Raw genomic sequence first — 20,119 nt, forward strand, 5'->3', positions numbered from 1 at the left:
AAAACAAGTACAAAACCCATCAGTCATCTGAAATAAACACCCTATCTATACATTAAATGCACATTATACACATATACATATTACACTCATGCACACACGAAAAAGGCAGTATAACTTTAACACCGTTTTGTTGTGTGGGTTTTTGTTTTGTTTTTACAAAATTCATCACTTTAATGAGTAAGGAACAGGGAGGGCAGCTCAGACATACCACTAGAATGGGAACCCATGGTTGTGTACACATTTGAACACTTAAGCAAGCAGAATGACAAATTACAAATTCTTTAACATTCCAAATGTCCTGAGTAGACAGAATTGTTTAACTACATAACATGCACATACAGGAAACTTCTTTATTTAGGAGCTGGTAGCCTGCACTTAGGTTGCACAGAGAAAAGTCTATGATTTTCAACACAGATCTAAATATTAGATCGGTGCAAAAGTAATTTGAGATTTTTGCCATTAAAAAACAATTGCAAAAACCACAATTACTTTTGCACCAACCTAATATTTTTCCCATTTAACAAGTTTTAAGTGGAAAATTCAGGTTCTGAGTTTTCATATGTAGCTTTGTTTTAAACATGTTTATTTGTAACATGGATAGATAATGGGGCTATTAAGATCACTTTTCTCATATTGCGAGACACTGAAAAATATATATGTAAATTCAAGCTAATATATCCATTTTATTGGCCTAATGTAATTGAGTATTGGTTTGGGAGTGAAGAGACAGCTTGTTAACACCAAGCCACACAAACAAGGACAAGTGCACTTGCTTTTTATCCAGCGTGTGCAGGGCTGCTGCTCAGGTGGGCCCCACACTGGGACAGGTGCGCACTGGGCCCCGGGCCGGCCTGAAGAGCACTTATGGTCTCCTCAATTCCATTTCAAAGCTCATCACAAGGTCCAGGGTCAATAACCTTTTCCAGAAAGAGTTGTAATGTGGGGCCACTTACACTGAGGTGTACATGCCAATGGCTCAAAGGTAGGCAGCCCTCCAGACATCCCTCTGGGAAAAGGCCTGAGGTCAGCTAGTGACTCTGGGACCCCTGGCTTACCCTCTGATATCTGCTGTTCCCAAAGTAGTCCCACTCACAGTGATGGCCCACTCACAACCTCAACCACCCTGACACTGATCTCTGTAGTTACAACTTTTCTTATTGTATTTTCAGAATTATCTGCCCACTCCAATGAGTGGCTTCATGAATTGGATGAGGTCTGTCTCTAAGACTTGTGAGACTTTTGTAGGGGGCTTGGGCTTGTAGTCCTTGGACACAGGGAGCCTCTTTAGGGAGCACCACCAGCTCATCTCAACAGGAAGTCACTGGCTCTTTGACTTAGACCTGCAGGGAGCTGAGCTCTGTGGCTCTTCCTCCTCTTGGAAGCAGTGGATCTCAATAGGGACCTAAAAACTGCTCCTAGCTCCTGCTCTGCCTCCATTTCTCTCTCTGTTTGGTAAGACATTCATGAGGCTTTCCTGTGCCCTCCTGTGCAATTCCATGATGTATGGGCCAGGTGTTAGTTGCACTAACACTGTAACCCCTGAAGGTATTATAATGATGATCTAATGGTGGGTATCATGACAAAAGTCTGGCTCTTGGAGCCCTCATCTTTCTGCTTTTTATAATCTGGTTCTTTAAGTTAACATAATTTTGATCCAATAGTAGAGGCTCAGGTTTCTTTTTTCTCTCAGATGTCAGAGGTGATGAAACACATTGATGATATCTCCTATTTGTCTTGGAGGCTCTTCTATTTTGGAGGTCGGGTGAACACATGCCATTGACACATGCTCTGTGGAATGCTTCACAAAGGACTTGGTATAAAGAACTGATGGAACACCACCTGTTCGACAGTCATGGTCATCAGCAGCAGGCAGAGATCCATGCTGGTGTCAAAGTTCCTTGCTGTGGCTGGCGTGAAGTGGAGGTGGTTGTCAGGGAGGAGGCACCATGCACTATAGCCTGTCTGCAGTGGGCACCCTGTGTGACCTTAGAGGTTCTCCTGGGGGACCCACTGCTGCTGCTGCTGCTGCTCCTGGGACCTCTGGCCTTGGGACCTGGCTAAGAAAGCATTGTTTTGGGGGAAAGTTCTGCACCTCCTGCTTTTCAATGGTACAACTGGCTGCAAAGTAAAGTCCAAAGTAGAGTCCAAAAATATGAGCAAGTGATTGAATTCAATAATAATATTTTTGTTAGGTACTGGTTTTGACCCAAGTAATGAGGCCTGGTTTTCTATGCGATATTGTTTGGCTGTGTTCCCACCCAAATCTCATCTTGAATTCCCACATGTTGTAGGAGGGGCCTGATAGAAGGCAATTGAACCATGGGGGCAGGTCTTTCCTGTGCTGTTCTCGTGATAGTGAATATATTGCACAAGATCTGATGGTTATTACAAGGGGGAGTTTTCCTGCACAAGCTCTCTTTGCCTGCTGGCATCCATGTAAGACATGACTTGCTCTTCCTTGCTTTCTGCCATGATCGTGAGGCTTACCCAGCCACGTGGAACTGTAAGTCCAATAAACCTCTTTCTTCTGTAAATTGCCCAGTCTCAGGTATGTCTTTATCAGCAGTGTGAAAACAGACTAATACATTAAATTGATACTAGTAGAGTGGGGTACTGCTGAAAAGATACCCAAAAATGTGGAAGCCACTTTGGAATTGGGTAATAGGCAGAGGTTGAAACAGTTTGGAGGGCTCAGAAGAAGACAAGAAAATGTGGGAAAGTTTGGAACTTCCTAGAGACTTGAAGGACTTTGACTAAAGCCTGATAGTGATGTGGACAATAAGGTCCAGGCTGAGGTAGTCTCAGATGCAGACGAGGAACTTGTTGGGAACTGGAGAAAAGGTGACTCTTGTTATGTTTAACAAAGAGACTGGCAGCATTTTGCCCCTGCCCTAGAGATTTGTGGAACTTTGAACTTGAGAGAGATGATTTAGGGTATCTGGCGGAAGAAATTTCTAAGCAGCAAAGCATTCAATAGGTGACTTGGGTGCCGTTAAAGGCATTTAGTTTTATAAGAGTAGCAGAGCATAAACGTTCAGAAAATTTGCAGCCTGACAATGTGATAGAAAAGAAAAACCTATTTTCTGAGGAGAATTTGAAGCTGACTGCAGAAATTTGCATAAGTAATGAGGAGCTGAATATTAATCCCCAAGATAATGGGAAAAATGTCTCCAGGGCATGTCAGAGGTCTTCATGGCAGCCCCTCCCATCACAGGTCCAGAGGCCTAGGAGAAAATGTTTTCATGGGCCAGGGCCAGGGTCCCCATGCTGTGTGCAGTCTAGGACTTGGTGCCCTGTGTCACAGCCACTCCAGCCATAACTAAAAGGGGCCAAGGTACAGCTTGGGCTAGTGCTTCAGAGGGTGGAAGCCCCAAGTCTTGGCAGCTTTCATGCAGTGTTGAGCCTGTGGGTACACAGAAATCAAGAATTGAGGTTTGGGCCAGGTGTGGTGGCTCATATCTGTAATCCTAGCATTTTGGGAAGCCATGGCAGGTGGATCACCTGAGGTCAGGAGTACAAGACCAGCCCAGCCAACTGGGGAAACCCTGTCTCTACTAAAAATACTTGAAATTAGCTGGGCATGGTGGCACATGCCTGTAATCCCAGCTACTCGGGAGGCTGAGGCAGGAGAATCATTTGAACCAAGGAGGAAAAGGTTGCAGTGAGCCAACATTGCACTACTGCACTCCAGCCTGGACAAGAGAGCAGAACTCTGTCTGGGGGTGGGGGGCGGGGGAAAAAATTGAGGTTTGGAAACCTCTACCTAGACTTCAGAAGATGTATGAAAATGCCTGGATGTCCAGGCAAAAGTTTGCTATAGGGGTGGGGCCCTCATGGAGAACCTCTGCTAGCACAGTGCAGAAGGAAAATGTGGGGTCAGAGCCCCCCCCACAGAGTCCCTAGTGGAGCTGTGAGCAGAGGGCTACCATCCTCCAGACCCTAGAATGCTAGATCCCAGTGGATCTAGCATTGCACCATGCACCTGGAAAAGCCACAGACACTCAATGACAGCCTGTGAAAGCAGCCAGGAGGGAGGCTGTACCCTGCAGAGCTACAGGGGTGGAGCTGCCCAAGGCAATGGGAACCCACCTCTTGTATCAGTGTGAGCTGGATGTGAGACATGGAGTCAAAGGAGATCATTTTGGACCTTTAAGATTTGACTGCCCTGCTGGATTCTGGACTTGTGTGGGGCCTGTAGCCCCTTTGTTTTGGCCAATGTCTCTCATTTGCAATGGCTGTATTTATCCCATGCCTATACTCCCATTGTATCTAGGAAGTAAGTAACTTGCTTTTGATTTTACAGGCTCATAGGCAGAAGGGACTTGCCTTGTCTCAGATGAGACTTTGGACTGTGGACTTCTCAGTTAATGCTGAAATGAGTTAAGACTTTGGGGGATTGTTCGGAAGGCATGATTGGTTTTGAAATGTGAGGACATAAGATTTGGGAGGGGCCAGGGTGGAATGATATGGTTTGGCTGTGTCCCCACCCAAATCTCATCTTGAATTCCCACGTGTTATGGGAGGGACCTGGTGAGAGGTAATTGAATCATGGGGACAGGTCTTTCCTGTGCTGTTCTCATGACAGTGAATTAAGTCTCACGAGATCTTACAGTTATTATAAGGGGGAGTTTTCCTGCACAAGCTCTCTCTTTGCGTGCTGCCATCCACGTAAGACATGACTTGCTCCTCCTTGCCTTCTGCCATGATTGTGAGGCTTCCCCAGCCACATGGAACTGTAAGTTCAATTAAACCTCTTTCTTTTGTAAATTGTCCAGTCTTGGGTATGTCTTTATCAGTAGCTTGAAAACGGACTAATACACTATGTGACTCAACGTCTTTCTAAAGGCAATTACAAAAGAGGAATTTCAAAAACATTCTGTAAAATGGCTGCCTTACTGGAATAAATAAACTATCTGCCAAGGTGACTGCTTTGAAGACTAACATTAATTTGGATGTGTTAGATCTAGAGCTTATACAGTCACACCTGGAAGAATGTTTTAGTGAGCCTAGCTTTTGAGGCAGAATAAATGAATACCACTCACTTCATACATAACTATAGACCAGAATGAAATGAGAAAATAAATAAGACCAGAGGATAGAAAATACAGTGTAGTACTATCCACTGATAGTGTGATAATACTAAAAACCCCAGAGAAATGACTAAGCACAGAACACTTTAAGGTGATCCTTCTGGGGAATCACCCTCACTAGCATTTACTTAAACAATTATCAACAAGAATAATGTGAAACTATATTAAACAGTTGAGAAAAAACAAATAATATGTTATTTTGGATTTGCTTCAAAATGATAGTGGGGGAAAGGCATAAATGAACTGGTCTTAAGTGCACATTATTGAAGCAGGTGGATCAGTACATCTGTCTGCTTTTGTTCATGCTTAAAATTTTCCACAACAGAAGACAGAAAATGATAAAACATAATTATAGAAATATATAGTTTTAGAAAATGAGCATATCTTAGGGCTACATTGATGTTAAGAATAAATAGATTTTCCCCTTCAATCCAAAGTATTGATACTATCAATCTAGAGAAGTAGATTTTTAATAAAAAGGAATTAATCTGTGAGGTTATATGCTAGCTGATGGTTCTTGGCAATGATGAGAAAACCAGGTTAATTTGCAGTAGGTAGCTACTGGTTGGGAAATAGTTTTATCTCTATAAACTATTCATATTAATATACCTAAGTGAGTAGAGCTACAACCATCATCTGATTATCTTTAATGTTAACAGAATATGTGGAAAGACTTAATACATTATAGGTTTGCCTTCAAACTCAACTAAATGTAAATATGTAATCTACATATATCTAAGAGGTAATTATGTTTTTTTAATTTGGCATTTTTGTGAATACTGGTTCAAGTAGGGCAGTAAAATACACATAAGCTCATGGGTTTTATACATGGAATTCAATGAACTTTACATGAAACTGAAGCTGCTGAACAGCCATATTGGAATGCCCTTTCAGATTTTGGATTTATAGAGTCTTCTACACTCTTTACTCCTGAAGATCAGCATGAAGATGCAGTCAGATGCCTGGAGCACAGGATTCAACTGGGATCACACTTTTGATCTTGGTTTCACTGGCAATGTGAAACCAAGTGGATGAGGTTGGGCAAATGCTCAAAGTTGTGCAAAGTTGTATGCCCTCATGCTAATTTTGCACAAACTTGTTAAATTTTACCTGCTTAATCTGCTCTTGCCTAACACCACAAGAAATTTACTGAAAGAAATTCTAGGTTGAAAAATATTAAATGAAAAAGAGAAATATCAAGGTAAAATGACTGAAATTTCAAGGATATCTTGTGATCTAAAAAGCAGATATTCTTTAAAGTTACTTAGAGTCCATAGGATGTAATGTAACCAGTACTGTTTTATAACCAGGCTGACATAGGTTTCAACTCTCACATCATCTACTCGTTTTTATAATTTGGGGCAAACTGCTTATTAGCTTCTTTGCCTGAATTTCACCAACTTTAAAATGGCCATGTCAAATATGTCATGAGGATTAAGTGAGAGCACCAGAACTAACACTCAGTGTGGGCTGACTATGTGCAGACACTATCCAAAGCACTACACAAACAGAGCTCATCTAATCTTCAAAACCTCCTGATGATGCAACTACTATTATCTACATTCTTCCAGACGAGGACATTCAGGCAAAGAGTTGAGTAACCTGTTCAACAGTACCAGTAGAATGAAAATCTGAACTTGGTTGCTTAGTATCCAAAGCCCACATCTTTGATCACTCCACGTAACCTTGGACACAGTAGCAGCTCAGGAAACATTTGTTCTTTCATTTTTGCAGGCCTATAGGTAATTACTTATTTTATAGATGGAGAATCCAAGTATATATTTAAAATAAAGCTTGAGGCTGGGCATGGTGGCTGACACCTGTAATCCCAGCACTTTGGGAGGCTAAGGCGGGCGGATAACCTGAGGTCAGGAGTTTAAGACTAGCCTGGCCAACATAGTAAAACCCCATCTCTGCTAAAAATACAAAAATTAACCAGGTGTGGTGGTGCATGCCTGTAGTCCCAGCTACTCGGGAGGCTGAGGCAGGAGAATCACTTGAACCTGGGAGGTGGAGGTTGCAGTGAGCTGAGATTGTGCCACTGCATTCCAGCCTGGGTGATAGAGTGAGACTCCATCTTAACAAACAACTCACTTTACTCTAACGGTAGTGAAAGCCTTCCCTATTGTTATTTTTAAAAATCATTACTATCTAAGCTTATATGTAACTATAAGTGGAAATGTCCAAGCAATTTATGACAAAGCTGACAATTTCTTATTTGGAGTTACCTAGTTTAGAATATCAAGTTTTCCAAAAGGGTGTTTTACAAAAAGAACTTACTAAACTAGATAAAATAACATCCTCTCTTTCCAGCACCAATAAAAGTTATGAAACAACCTCTATCGAAAGTAGAATATTTTGAATGATGTGAGTAAACAAACATCAATTTTTAACATTTCCTTCCAACATTAAGAAAAATATGGAGAAGGCAATTTCTTGTTAGGAATAACTGAGTTATTTTAGAGGATATGTATATCACTTCTATGCTAATGAACAATATTTAAAATTAATAGAATTATGTTAATGTTATAGAAAAGCAGATATAGTCAAAATTTTAACTACTTCTCAAAGGATTAAATAAGAGGGAATATATACAATATTAAACTTGAATTATCCACTAATAGTAAGATGCTTTGGTACATTTAAAAATATTAAAAATTACTTGTGTGTAGGTGTCAAAATGTATGACACTCCAAGCAATGGGCATGTGGTGTCTCATCAGTTGTCACAAGAACCAAACAGCTGCCTGTCATTAACCCTAGGTGTTGTGAGATTTACTGAAAACTTTTACCAAATCTTCACTTCACTGAAATAAATTCCCTGTTGAAAAATATTTAAATGATGTTATTCGACTTCAAAGTATATTGAAAATGTGGCTTCGTCACCAAATACATGAGTAATATGAAAATAAAAATGGAATGACCTATAAATTCTCAATGTTTTCTAAAGTTACCAACATTAAAGGAACATATTTCCTGAAATTTCATTTGCCCACCAACTCATGATGAATTATAGAAATATCAAAATAAATCTGCACTATCCAAGATGAAAATATAAATTCACAAAGGGGAGGAATTTTAAGGGAAAACCAACAAAAAACTCATAAAGTAGTGAAATTAAACCCATAAAATGCTATCTTTAATGATGCCAAAATTAAATATACTAAAGTTAACTCTAGTGCTTGGTAGCATAGTTTTCTAACATTTGGTGCAGATTTTAAAAATGTTCACCTCATAGCCTGCATACAGACTTATTAGAATAATCGTAAGAAACACAGAAGAAAATTTCCACTGCTTGGGTATGTTTCAGTAGCCTCTTTTGGTAGCTCTGTAAAGTACATAAGTAGCAGCAGAAGGTGGCAGTACTGAGCTAGAAAAACCTCAGACGGCTTCAGGAGCTGTAGCTGAAACCTGAGGTAGTCCAAAGCCCACACTCTGGAATTGATCATTAGACTTTATTATAGATAAACAATGTAAAACTCTGGCAAACCTAATCTATAAACTACATGTTTCTCCATCAAAAATCAGGAATATTCAATAGATTTCAAGAAATATCTACTTTACAGCATTGTTACCCTAACTGCTCAGCAATATTTTATTTATATATATATATTTATATAGAAGAGAGTGAAATGTGTCTTACAAAACAATAAAATGCAAACCTTTTATAGGGATCAATGAGGCAGAAAGTTCCATAGAGCTTACCATTCATCAGGAGAGCAGCCATAATCCTCAGGTTCAGGGACATGGCTTCAGAAAGCAAGAAGAGAGGCAGAAAGAGAGGAAAAATAATCACAGAAAGGCTGGAAACATAAAACCACGAAGAAGGGAAGTATAAAAAGATGGATCACTGAAAAGTTAACAAAATGAACTTTTAGTTGAATCTGAAAGAATGGCAGTTAGTACAGCAAATAGAATATAATGATTCATGGTAGCTAAGCAGGTTTACGAAGTTATCCTGTAACTGTATAGCCAGTTTGCCTCTTCACCACAACATTTACTGATTTTATCCACAAAATTCATAATTCAGTAGGAATTATTTCAACTTAGCAGTTGAAATGTTAAAGCCAATGGAAAATTAATCATATGTGTTATATAATCAGAATAAAGTGTTTTAAGGTAACAAACATGCTAATATCTTGAAACAAATTATCACACTAATAAAATTTGTCAAATACATTTTAGAAGTAACTTTGGCTACCATGAGATGATGGTTACTTCAACAGGTACATTAAAGTAAAAGTTACCTGCATTTCTATAATTAAATGGAACCTTAGTTTAAGAATTTAAATGATATTAAAAAATTTTCACCTAAACTGCAATTCACTCATTAAAACACTCTTTATTTCAAACAGGAAACATATTCATCAATATCTTCTTTAATTTCATCCATTCGCTCATCTGAACACTAGGAAAGTCTGATAGATGTACTTCATTTCAGCCAGTCATGTATTCAATTGGAAGGGGCCCATAATACATGACAGACCAGATTTTTTTATTTTCCATTTCTTTCATAATATAATCATATACTTTTCCTGTAAATTTATTAGACATGGAGTTTTAAAATGCAGAGTTCAGTACAAATGAAAAGTCACTGTTATTTTTGACGAATATACAATAAACTTTGTTAAAAACTCATGGGATCCTTTCACTTCCTAAAAGTTCAATCTTTCATCAACCCAGCCAAGGCAGGGACTTCATCATTCCAAGGCACCTCTTCCACTACCAAAACATTAATTTGCTTCCAGTGCAGTATCCACTATATCACTCCAATCACAATGGAGGTGGTCCCTTTTAACTCACGATTCTCTCTCCTACCAAACGGCTTTTGTGCCTGCTTAAGAAGAAGGGCTAATCAAGCCCTTTGTGGGCTGGACTCCAAGAGAAGGAGTTGGCATGCTGCAAAGCTCTGTGGAAACTGGCTGCAACTCCATGTTTAAAGCAATCACTTCAGATCAACCTCAAGGCTTGGACCCTAGCCCATGGACTGTGCCAGGGAAGGGCCTGGTACTAACCAAGCAACACTGTGCATGGTCCTGTCAAGCTGCACTAGCCCCAATCTCATACCAGGACAGGGGATAAAGTTTCCCAAGTCATGCAGCTTAAAAGCTCCAGAGCTCAAGTGCCAGAGACCCTCTTCACAACTCTGGCGCAGCCCTGGAAGAATGCTGAGCACTACCTAGAGCCCGATGAGCAGTAGGTGGCCTGCATACCTGCCACTGATCCTATATGCAAGTTTCCCTGTTATTGCTGCTCCAGAAGCTCTGGTGTCTACGTGGTATCTGGCTTTTTGCCTTTGTATGTGCCAGTGCTATAATATCTACCTGGTAAGTTCTTCACTTAATCAAATTCATTCTTAGATCTCAACTCCAGAATCACTTTCTTAGGGCATATTTCCTTGCCTTCCCTGTTTAGATCAAAACACCCATTATAGCCTCACATAGACCTCTATACTGTGTTAGAACTTTATATTTGTCTGTATGATTACTTAATTAGCATCCACTAAGTGCCAATTAGACTATACACTTTAGGCAGGAGGAAATCATGTGAACTTTTGCCTTTTTTACCTGCATTATCTATCAAAGTGTCACATACATCAACACTTGAGATATGAAGATAAATAAATGAATGGAGTTGACTAGAATTTATCACAAGTCATGGTGAGCAGTAAGACAAACATGGTTATAACAAGATCTTGGGCAACAGTATTATGATAATCGTGAAATTTCTCGTGGTGAGTCTCTTCTTGGGGTTAAAGAAGTAGCCGATCCTTCCAGCAAATATATAGCTAAACCAAATACTGTCAAGTAAAGTTATTCACACAGTATATTCATATATAAAGATTGCTTTTAAAAACTTATTTTTCATTTAAAGGGAAATGCAAATGATGTTTTTAATACGAATGAAATGCCTTGTCCACACAAAAAAGCATTTTGTTTGCTTAACAGAATTTCTTTTTATAGACTGTATCTTGTTAAGCCTCATCCAACTTATTCTAAAAGGTCTAAATTTTTTTTTTTTTTTTTAACAAAGATGGCACTTAGGACTGTATCCCAGAATCTTCACTCTATTGAGATTTGTGGCCATTGAACAGAGAAACTGCTTACCTATTCCGGGTATTCAAGTAACTATTATAAAACTGACTTATTCCTTACAGAAAGCAATTAGCTGAAATGATACTTTAATAACTAATGTTTACAGTAAAATGTCTGGTTTGTCATAAGTTAAATTTACAAATGATATCACAATTCACTTACATTTTACTGTAATTGTCCCATAAAAAGATCTAATGAAATAATCTAATAATTTTACAGTGCATTCCTAACTAAAAGTTGATTTCTACAAGATAATCATCATTGGCAACTATGTACAAATCTATTTTATTGCCCATCATGAATCCAATTTAGGGCAAAGGTTCAGGGAAATGAAAGAAATTTATTAAAATTAAATTCTGATGCACGGTTTTAAGTGTTAATTATAATTTTCTTACAAACATGGAATACCCAGAACTAGCTAGGAATTATACTATTAGGAAACTTCAAGCCTTATTCTTCTGATAAGACACAACAGAACTCACTTGAACCCTATCTGGGGTGAAACTGAGCTGTACCTGATGTTTTGGCAACACTGAGGCAAAATCAGCTCTCCACTTGTAACCCCAAAGGCTTTTGTCAGGATATGAAATTTTGTGTTACTCTCTGGTTTTGCCACCTCCCTAGGGGGATAAACACCTTGCTTTCTTCCACTGGGGTTAAAAGTGCTCATACATAATAGTTCCCATATTAAGCAGTTGTTAAATGCTGCTCTGGGGAAAATAAGATAGCAAAGCCAGGTCATTTCCCCCATCTGGATTCCCATAATCCAAGAGTGCCCAGAGGAAATCTACACAGAAAAGTGCTCGACAGTAATTACTCTCTCTCACCCCTTCACATCTAACCATGGAGACTGGCTGTAATTATGTAACAGTGTTATTTTCCCTGCTGTAAACATGTGGTCAAGTCAGAAGTCACGGTTTCTCCAAAACTTTCAGACATCAACAACTCTCTACGATGCTAACAGTCCAATAATCCACCAGGATGTGTTTGGGAGGGAACACTGATAAAAACTCAAGGTTAAGGATGCCTAAAAGCACATACACAAACACGATCACTGGAAGCAGTTTAACTAGCTTTACTCTACATGGCTTCTGGTATCCTTGAAAATATGATACCATACATAACTAAAAAGGAAACAGATTTTGGCTTATACAGTTAAAATTTGCAAACAAATAAACTTCTGTTTATTTCTAAACATTATGTTAGATTTCGTATCTGGAAAAGGACCTTAGAAATGGTTTGGTCTCACTATCCACATCTTAAAAAGTAGGGAATATCTGAAAATAGATTTTCTAGGATTACATGGTAAATTCTAGACAAAGCCAGAACTCATGGCTTCTGACTGTATCTCAGGATTAAGAAATATTATTTCTTCAAGAAGAAATTCACTTCACTGGCAATTTAATCTCAATGATGACAATACTGAGCTCAGACCCACCCTATGACAGTTGTTAATGATGACATTGTCAACAGACACAGATGGGCACTGTTCTTTAGAACTACTGCCTAGGAGTGTTTAAGGACCTCTTCCAAGAATAAGAAAAAACCTGATAAAATGTGGAAGAAAACAGAGGCTAGATCTGATTTTAGCTTTCTGTTCTGATAATTTCACAATCAATAATTACTAATTTGATGAACCTGCTTATTGAATTATAAAATCACACAAAGTAAAAAACAATGCCAATTATTAAACAGGTCATTGTGGAAATACTAGTTATGAATGAATACAGAATTTGTGTAAAAAAATCATCATAAATCTGAGAACTCTAGAATTGCAATAGGCTTTCCTTTTCTCCTCTGGGATGATTGTGGGTAGAATATATAAGTACAAGATGTCAAAAAGTGTGGCTGCAACTCTCCTGCTCCAGTAGCAATTTGTTGGGAGGAGGGTGGAGGAGCCAGGTGAGCCTCTTACATCTAAGGAAATTAGGACATCTTCAGATAAAGAAGAAAGATGAAAAACAGCATCCAGCCCGGGAAGCAGTAAGTATGCTTCTTAAATCAACAGGCTGTCTTTACAGTGTGAAAAAGCCACTCAACTGCCTTTTTAACCTCGTTTATACATATAGTTTATAGTCATTTTTAGTCATGCTCTCGTAACGCAAAGAACAAGGATATCTAGGAATAACCATATACTTTTGGGATTTTTCATGAAATGTTTACTTATTTATAATTTTAACTAAGGCATTTTCAAAATGTAACACTCTTTGTCACTGGCTTACTGCTCAGAGTGAGTGGGGAAGAGTGGGTGCAAGCCAGAAAACCTAGAAGCAAGTGTCCATGCTTGTATGAGTAGGAGGCTGATATTTACTAGTCTCACTTCTAGGTAGATAAGGATAATTGGCAAGTTTGACAATAGGCCAATGTCAACCAGCCAGGAGAGTGTTTCACCTTTTGATGTCTTTTCTAGGAAATGTAGAAATTAATTTTCTCACATTACCCTATAAAATATTTTAAAGAGAAGGCTATGGAACAGCTTGTAAGCATACCTGGAAGTAAGAAATAAAGTAAATGGGTGCTCAACAAGCAATTCTAAAGAAATTAACAGCCTGATAAAAGTTTCTGATATTAATTATCCTCCAGATTCAAGAGTTTCACGTCTCTACCTCCTTTCCATCATCAGAATTTTAGATTGCTCTATGACTGCAAAAAGGAGAGATGATAGAAGAAAAAAAAGTATCAAAAGGGATAACTGTCACTATTTTAACTTGAAAACTGCTCAAGTCCTGATTATTTGTCCTTACCAGATCCAAGCTATACTCTAGTTTATAGTAGTGTAAAAGGAAATATATTTGTTCCTTATTACCAGGGCAAGAGAGAGACTTTCAGCAACACTAAACACTGAAAATACCATTGGGCAGAGCACCTGCCTCATGTCATCCCAAATGAAAACAATGCTAAACTAGAAACGCGAAATATACATGTGTCCTAAAATTATAACAGCTGCTTTTTAGACTAAAAAAAACCAAACAACCCTATACCCTCCCCTAATAAGAACTCCCAAATGTACCAAACTGTTAGCACTAATTAAACATGTATTTCATATCCTAATTAAAGGAAAAAACTCACCCATAAGCAACTCCCGCTATGGTGCACTTCTTAAACTGCATTACATTGCATGTCAGAGTACCAGTTTTGTCAGAAAATATGTATTTAACCTAAAAAAGTTTAAAATTTCTCATTAATATTTTGAAAGTCTTTATGCCAGTCTTTTACAGAGAAACCCCTCATGCTTTTTATTAACATTGCAGGGGCACAATGAATATTACTAAGGGACTATTTTCTGACCATTTATCAAGGAATATATTCAGCTTTTTAAAAAGTATTTTACAAATGAATCTTTTCACATATGAATATTAAAGACTATCACCATACTAGAAAACTATACAGACATATGCCTTAGTATGGTCTGAATTTCCACTAGAAAGTGCCACTACCACTACTTAACATTTACAGAGCACTGAAACAGCTATCAGCATTTCTCAATGCAACAGGCAATTGTAGAATTTGTAATAGCTTGTGCAATTAACTTCATGCAACATCTGAATTGGTAAGAAATAATTCTGGACTAGATGCTATTTGTAAAGCGTAAGTTGGAATATGGCAACAATACAAAAAAAGAAAAACCTAGAATATGTCAATGGATTACAAATATACACATATGTGAATACAGTATGAATTATAAATCTAACATTCCTATTGACTAGACTCACATAGCTTCGTTGATGAACTTTTCCTCCCTTCCTGGTTGAAAGGTATGAACAATTCTAAAACTACGTTTATAACTTGAAAATAGCTAATATGTTGCAAACTAGCTTGACTATATACCGAGGGACATCTCGAAGCTCTTGGAGTGCTTTACCTTGAGAGCAAAATCTCCTTGAGACAGTGTTTTTAAAAACTGATTTACTAAAAATGAGAATTGTTCATCATGCACTAACAAATATATTATTCAAATAGTGGAAAATTAAAAGCTGTCCATCTGCAGTTATCATATATGGCAGATACCACACCAAATCTAACTTTTTAATTCAACACATAATCAACAATAAATTGAGTTTACCTGGCCAAGTTCCTCATTCAGATTAGATGTTCGAGCCATAGCAGCAGTGTCTGTGGGTTCATAGTGCATGTCAAGATCCTTTAAAAAAATTAAGTAAATCATTGAATACAACTGGTAATAAGGAATTGGGTGAAACTTTAAAAGAAAACAATTAGTATATTCGTACTTCAATAAGTCACTGTTTGATGAACTATATGTAGGCATTAATTTCCTGTTATTCCTATACCATTTAATTCAATTTTTCTGAAAAGTATTCAATATAGACTATTATATTCCACAGTAAGGGCAGAACAGTATGGTAGTTAGAGCCTGTCTATGAATCATGCAATCTAGGTTTACTATCATTCCACCATTTTCTATATAAATGACCTATTATAAGGATTAAAAGATACCACACAAAGTGCTTCCTACTGTGTCCGACACAAGGCAGGTATTTAGTAATGTGAGCTAGAACTCAGCAACTAAACACTGCTCAAATAATTAGGTCTTCAAACCCCTGGAAAAAGTACCCAAGAGATTCTATCTGGTTGTACTTTCTGGGCCAAGAAAGAAAAACAAAATGCACTTCTCAAAAGATAAAAATGTCACGCCTATAATCCCAGCACTTTGGGAGGCTGAGATGGGTGGATCAAGAGGTCAGGAAATCGAGACCATCCTGGCTAACACGGTGAAACCCTGTCTCTACTAAAAAAAATACAAAAAAATCAGCCGGGAGTGGTGGCAGGCGCCTGCAGTCCCAGCTACTGCGGAGGCTGAGGCAGGAGAATGGCGTGAACCCGGGTGGCAAAGCTTGCAGTGAGCCTAGATTGCGCCACTGCACTCCAGCCTGGGTGACAGAGCGAGACGCCATCTCAAAAAAAAAAAAAAAAAAAAAAAAAAAAAAAAAGAGCATAGTTTTTTACTTATTTGTACTTGCCTTGTGTCCAGTAATCATGAGACTTGACTATATTATCCTACGAAATTAACATTTTCTATATTAGACTATTTTATTAACAAATCAGGGTTGTAGTTCACAAATTTTCATGTCAAATGAAAAGGCCAAAATTCAAAGCCCATCTCTCCCATGTCTGTGTTCTGAACTGATCAACATCACTTCTGAAATAGGTTATTGAGTTTTATGTGCCATGTGTTAAGAGAGAGATTAACCAACTGGGCCTTTGTTCAGAAGAGAAAGTGATCAGAATAGAGATTAATCTGGAAATCACATGAACTGAAGGACAACAGAAGGCGGGGAACGTTTAATTAGAAAGGAAAAGATAGGATAGAATTGGCATGATAGCTGAGTTCAGATATTTTGCAAGACTATCATTCAGAAACAAGATTAAGCATTTTCATAATAGATCCATTGGGAAGAACCAGAATCAAAGGAAGACAGTTATAATCTCATTTTCACACAAAAAAGTTGCTTTGTAAAAGAAGGCTGGAAAGTCAGTGTTCTATCTGTCAGATGTTATAAAATCTCTGTATATTAGAAAGGTGGTTGAAAGCATAAGCCTGCTGGGTTCATCCAATACTAAAATTATATAATTCTTTGAAAGATATTATTTTTGAAAATCAAAACAACAAAGTGATTATCCAGCTTACTTATGTGATTCTCACAATGAGTTACCCTATTATTGCTATAAGAAACTTCAATAAGTCTTACTTATATTTGTACATATCCTATTACGTAATTTTTCAGCCATATATCTCCTGCATGAAGTGAGCTACACCTGCAGCTCATTTTAGATTTCTAAATCACACTGATTTCTTACCAATGAATTAAGAGATTGACAGTTTAGGTAGATAATTCACTACAAGAAGATAATGAGCAGTTACAAAAGTATCAGTTATATTTTTCAAAATCCTAATATTGTTCATATTGAAAGACTTTACAATGATTGAAAAAGAAAGAAACATCAAAAATAACACAAAGTTTCTCAAAATAAAAGAAAAATTAAATTTTCTGGCAGATTAGGCCCACAGATTTAATGTATATTAATTTTAACTTTAATAAAAATAAAACTAAGACCACATTTAAAAACATTTAGAAAGTAGATGTCCAACATTTTTCTAATATTTAACAATATTCAAGAGAAAAATTATGAAGAAAAATTCAAGTGAAGCTAAAATTGTTTACAGTGTAGAAAATAACATGATATAACATGATAATCTGGTTGATATCAGTAAGAATTACAGTATTATTTGTATAGTGCTTGATTATTTTCAAAGCTCTTTGCTAAGTCAAGAGATTCCTTAGCCCATAAAACCACTGTAAGATGTAGGTAAGGCATATTATCCCTATGATTGTGTTCAAGAAAATAAGTTTCAAAATAAGTGACTTGAGAAAGTTGATACACCTAGTAAATTATAATACTAGAAACATAATTCAGATACTTAACTCCAAACTCATGGTTCTCCATCTCCCATGACCACCACAGGTTTCCTGAACTAGAGACCCATTTTCCCTACAATGTCTGGCCTGTAAACTTGTGTGATTCTGAGATGAGGAACTTTGCAACAAATTAGGTTCAAAAATCTGATACTGTGGTCAAGAAACGGTAGATATAATTAAAACCTTTTTTCTCCTGAGATATCAAAACATCCTAAGGACAAAATTATTTTGTAGGGTGATAACAATCATAATTCATATTTACCCAATTTATGAAGTATGCCTGGGTAAATTTCACAACTTCTAATGTAACCAATAAGCTGATAGGAATAAGATTGTTGAAAAGGATGATGAAGGTCAAGAAATTCAGTCCAAAATTACTAGCGCCACCATCTGTTGGGAGAGGCAGGAAGAATGTCATTTACAGTTTTATATTTTATTTGCATTGACCCCAAATTAGCATAATACAAGTTTTCCATACTACGCAGCTTATTTGATAATTTGGGAGGAACACTTTGCTGATAATCTATCCTAATTCTCAAGTACATCCTTCAAGATAGAATTGCATTGTGTTCAATATGTTGTTAATCCAGGTAAGAGCTGTATAAAAGTACTAAGACAGTGAAAGGACTGTCAAATATTGCAAACCCTCTTCCAAACACAAAGTTTAGAGACATCAGGGATAGCACTGAGGGTTTATAAATATAAAATCTCAATTGGGTAGAATCACTTTTATATAAATTCTTAAGAGTATTTCCAATTTAAAGCATACTTTAAAAGCAAACAAGACAGCAGCAGCAAAAACAATCCAAACTATATGAGTAATATTCAGTCCTAGGTAAATTATTCTCCTAGGTACATTATACTCTTCTTCCTCAATAATGAAAATAAAACTGCTATACCAGATACAATTGTAAAGTATACAAAGAAACAGACTGATGGTAGTAACAGTTCTGATACTGAAATAATAAATCAGTAACTATAAAAACAACTTGGAATTGCTGCAAAGATAAATCAATATAATAAAAAAATTTTAAAAATACCAGTTTTTGCTATATGATTGTACTAGAATTTGCTTTCACACTTCTGGAAGTTAAGTCTTTATTGGCTAAGTACTCATGAAATGAAAATGTAAACTCATTTCACAGAAATATCCAGGGGTGGTACATTAATATCACAATAATAAAAGGATAAATGCTCTAAAGGAAAACTATTTACTAGCACCTTCTCTAAGATAACATTTAATATAGGACTTACCACATTACTGAGTTCAAATGAAAATACATTTGGTTTAAACATTTTTAAACCATATAAACCACTTTTTGGTACTTTTATTTAAATAAAATATAAACAAAGTATATTTTATTTAAGATAAAATATATTTAAATATTTATATTATTTAAATATATTTAAAATATTTTATATATTTATAAATATATACAATACATATTTAAATATATATGTTTTGTTATATCCACACATGGTCAATCTACTTTCTTTACCATATAGTTAACCACCTATGTTAAAAATATTTTTAAGGAATAGTTTTCGTTGATATATATAATAAATGACTATACTTAGTGAACATTTTATACCACTATAGAGTGCTCATTATGTTTTTAAGGATTCTGAAATTTTAGGATTCCCAAATTTTACTTACACTTGCTAGAAATCTCACTGAAAAATAAAGATCAAATGTCCAGCTATCTTGGCAACAAGGTCTTTTTAGAAACAATACGAAATAAAGTAAATCAAGATCAATTGTGAAACAAATACATGTCTTAATCTAAAAAAGTGCAGTAAGCACTTTATTGCTTACAGTTCAGATTGAGATACCAGTCTTTTCCAGAATGCCTTCGATTCCAAATGGCTGAGCCCACAGAACAGACAAGAGACATGGCAATTAAGATACAAAATAAAATCAAAATTTGTACATTTGTAATCCGTTCCACATTTGAGAGCTTAAGTGGTGGACTTGTTGAATTCTGTAAAAAGAAACAAGATGAGTAATAAAAAATGTACACCAATGATTTAGCAATCTATACTTAGTATTCTGTTGAGGATGACAAAGTCACAACTCAGTATCTAGATGTGGGTGGATACGTGAAAATTATGTGAAACCCATGACAAATGTAATAAGGTGACAATGGTTAACCACCTTTTTTTCAAGGCCACTACACCACCCAGGCCTTTTTCTAGGAAGTAAACTATAAGAAAGAAGAGAACGAAATTACATTCCTTTTGCAAAAATAGCTTTTGCATTGTGGCAGGTAAGATGAATAATGCATTACTTGGCTATGTAAGCAAACAGGGTAGTCTAGAAACATTTAGTTAGTGTTTCCGTTCAGGAAGACAGGCAGACAAGGCAGCCCATGCTCCCGCAAACAGGCACCTGGAAATTTGAACATAGGAAGGCAACATTTAAAGGATCTCCGGCTTTCAAATTTCTGGTGGCATTTAGCAATTGTTTTACTGAACGCAGCGACAATTTAAGTAGTCCT

General features: G+C 36.9%; 1 protein-coding gene across 4 annotated transcripts in view; it reads right to left on the reverse strand.

Moving 5' to 3' along the window:
* Nucleotides 1-20,119, reverse strand: part of ATP8A1 (ATPase phospholipid transporting 8A1) — a 252,519-nt gene that overhangs the window by 152,201 nt on the left and 80,199 nt on the right. For 2 of the 4 annotated variants that reach the window (XM_003832229.4, XM_008957614.4), the window contains exons 11-15: nt 19,438-19,603; nt 17,884-18,011; nt 15,248-15,325; nt 14,254-14,342; nt 8,795-8,839 (exon numbers count right to left, since the gene is read on the reverse strand). In XM_003832229.4, coding sequence (XP_003832277.2) covers nt 8,795-8,839; nt 14,254-14,342; nt 15,248-15,325; nt 17,884-18,011; nt 19,438-19,603 — 506 coding nt within the window. The remainder of the gene's footprint in view (nt 1-8,794; nt 8,840-14,253; nt 14,343-15,247; nt 15,326-17,883; nt 18,012-19,437; nt 19,604-20,119) is intronic. The other 2 variants (XM_034958523.3, XM_003832230.4) reach the window with 1 other exon arrangement.

This window comes from Pan paniscus, chromosome 3, assembly GCF_029289425.2.
Source record: "Pan paniscus chromosome 3, NHGRI_mPanPan1-v2.0_pri, whole genome shotgun sequence".
Taxonomy (NCBI): Eukaryota; Metazoa; Chordata; class Mammalia; order Primates; family Hominidae; genus Pan; species Pan paniscus.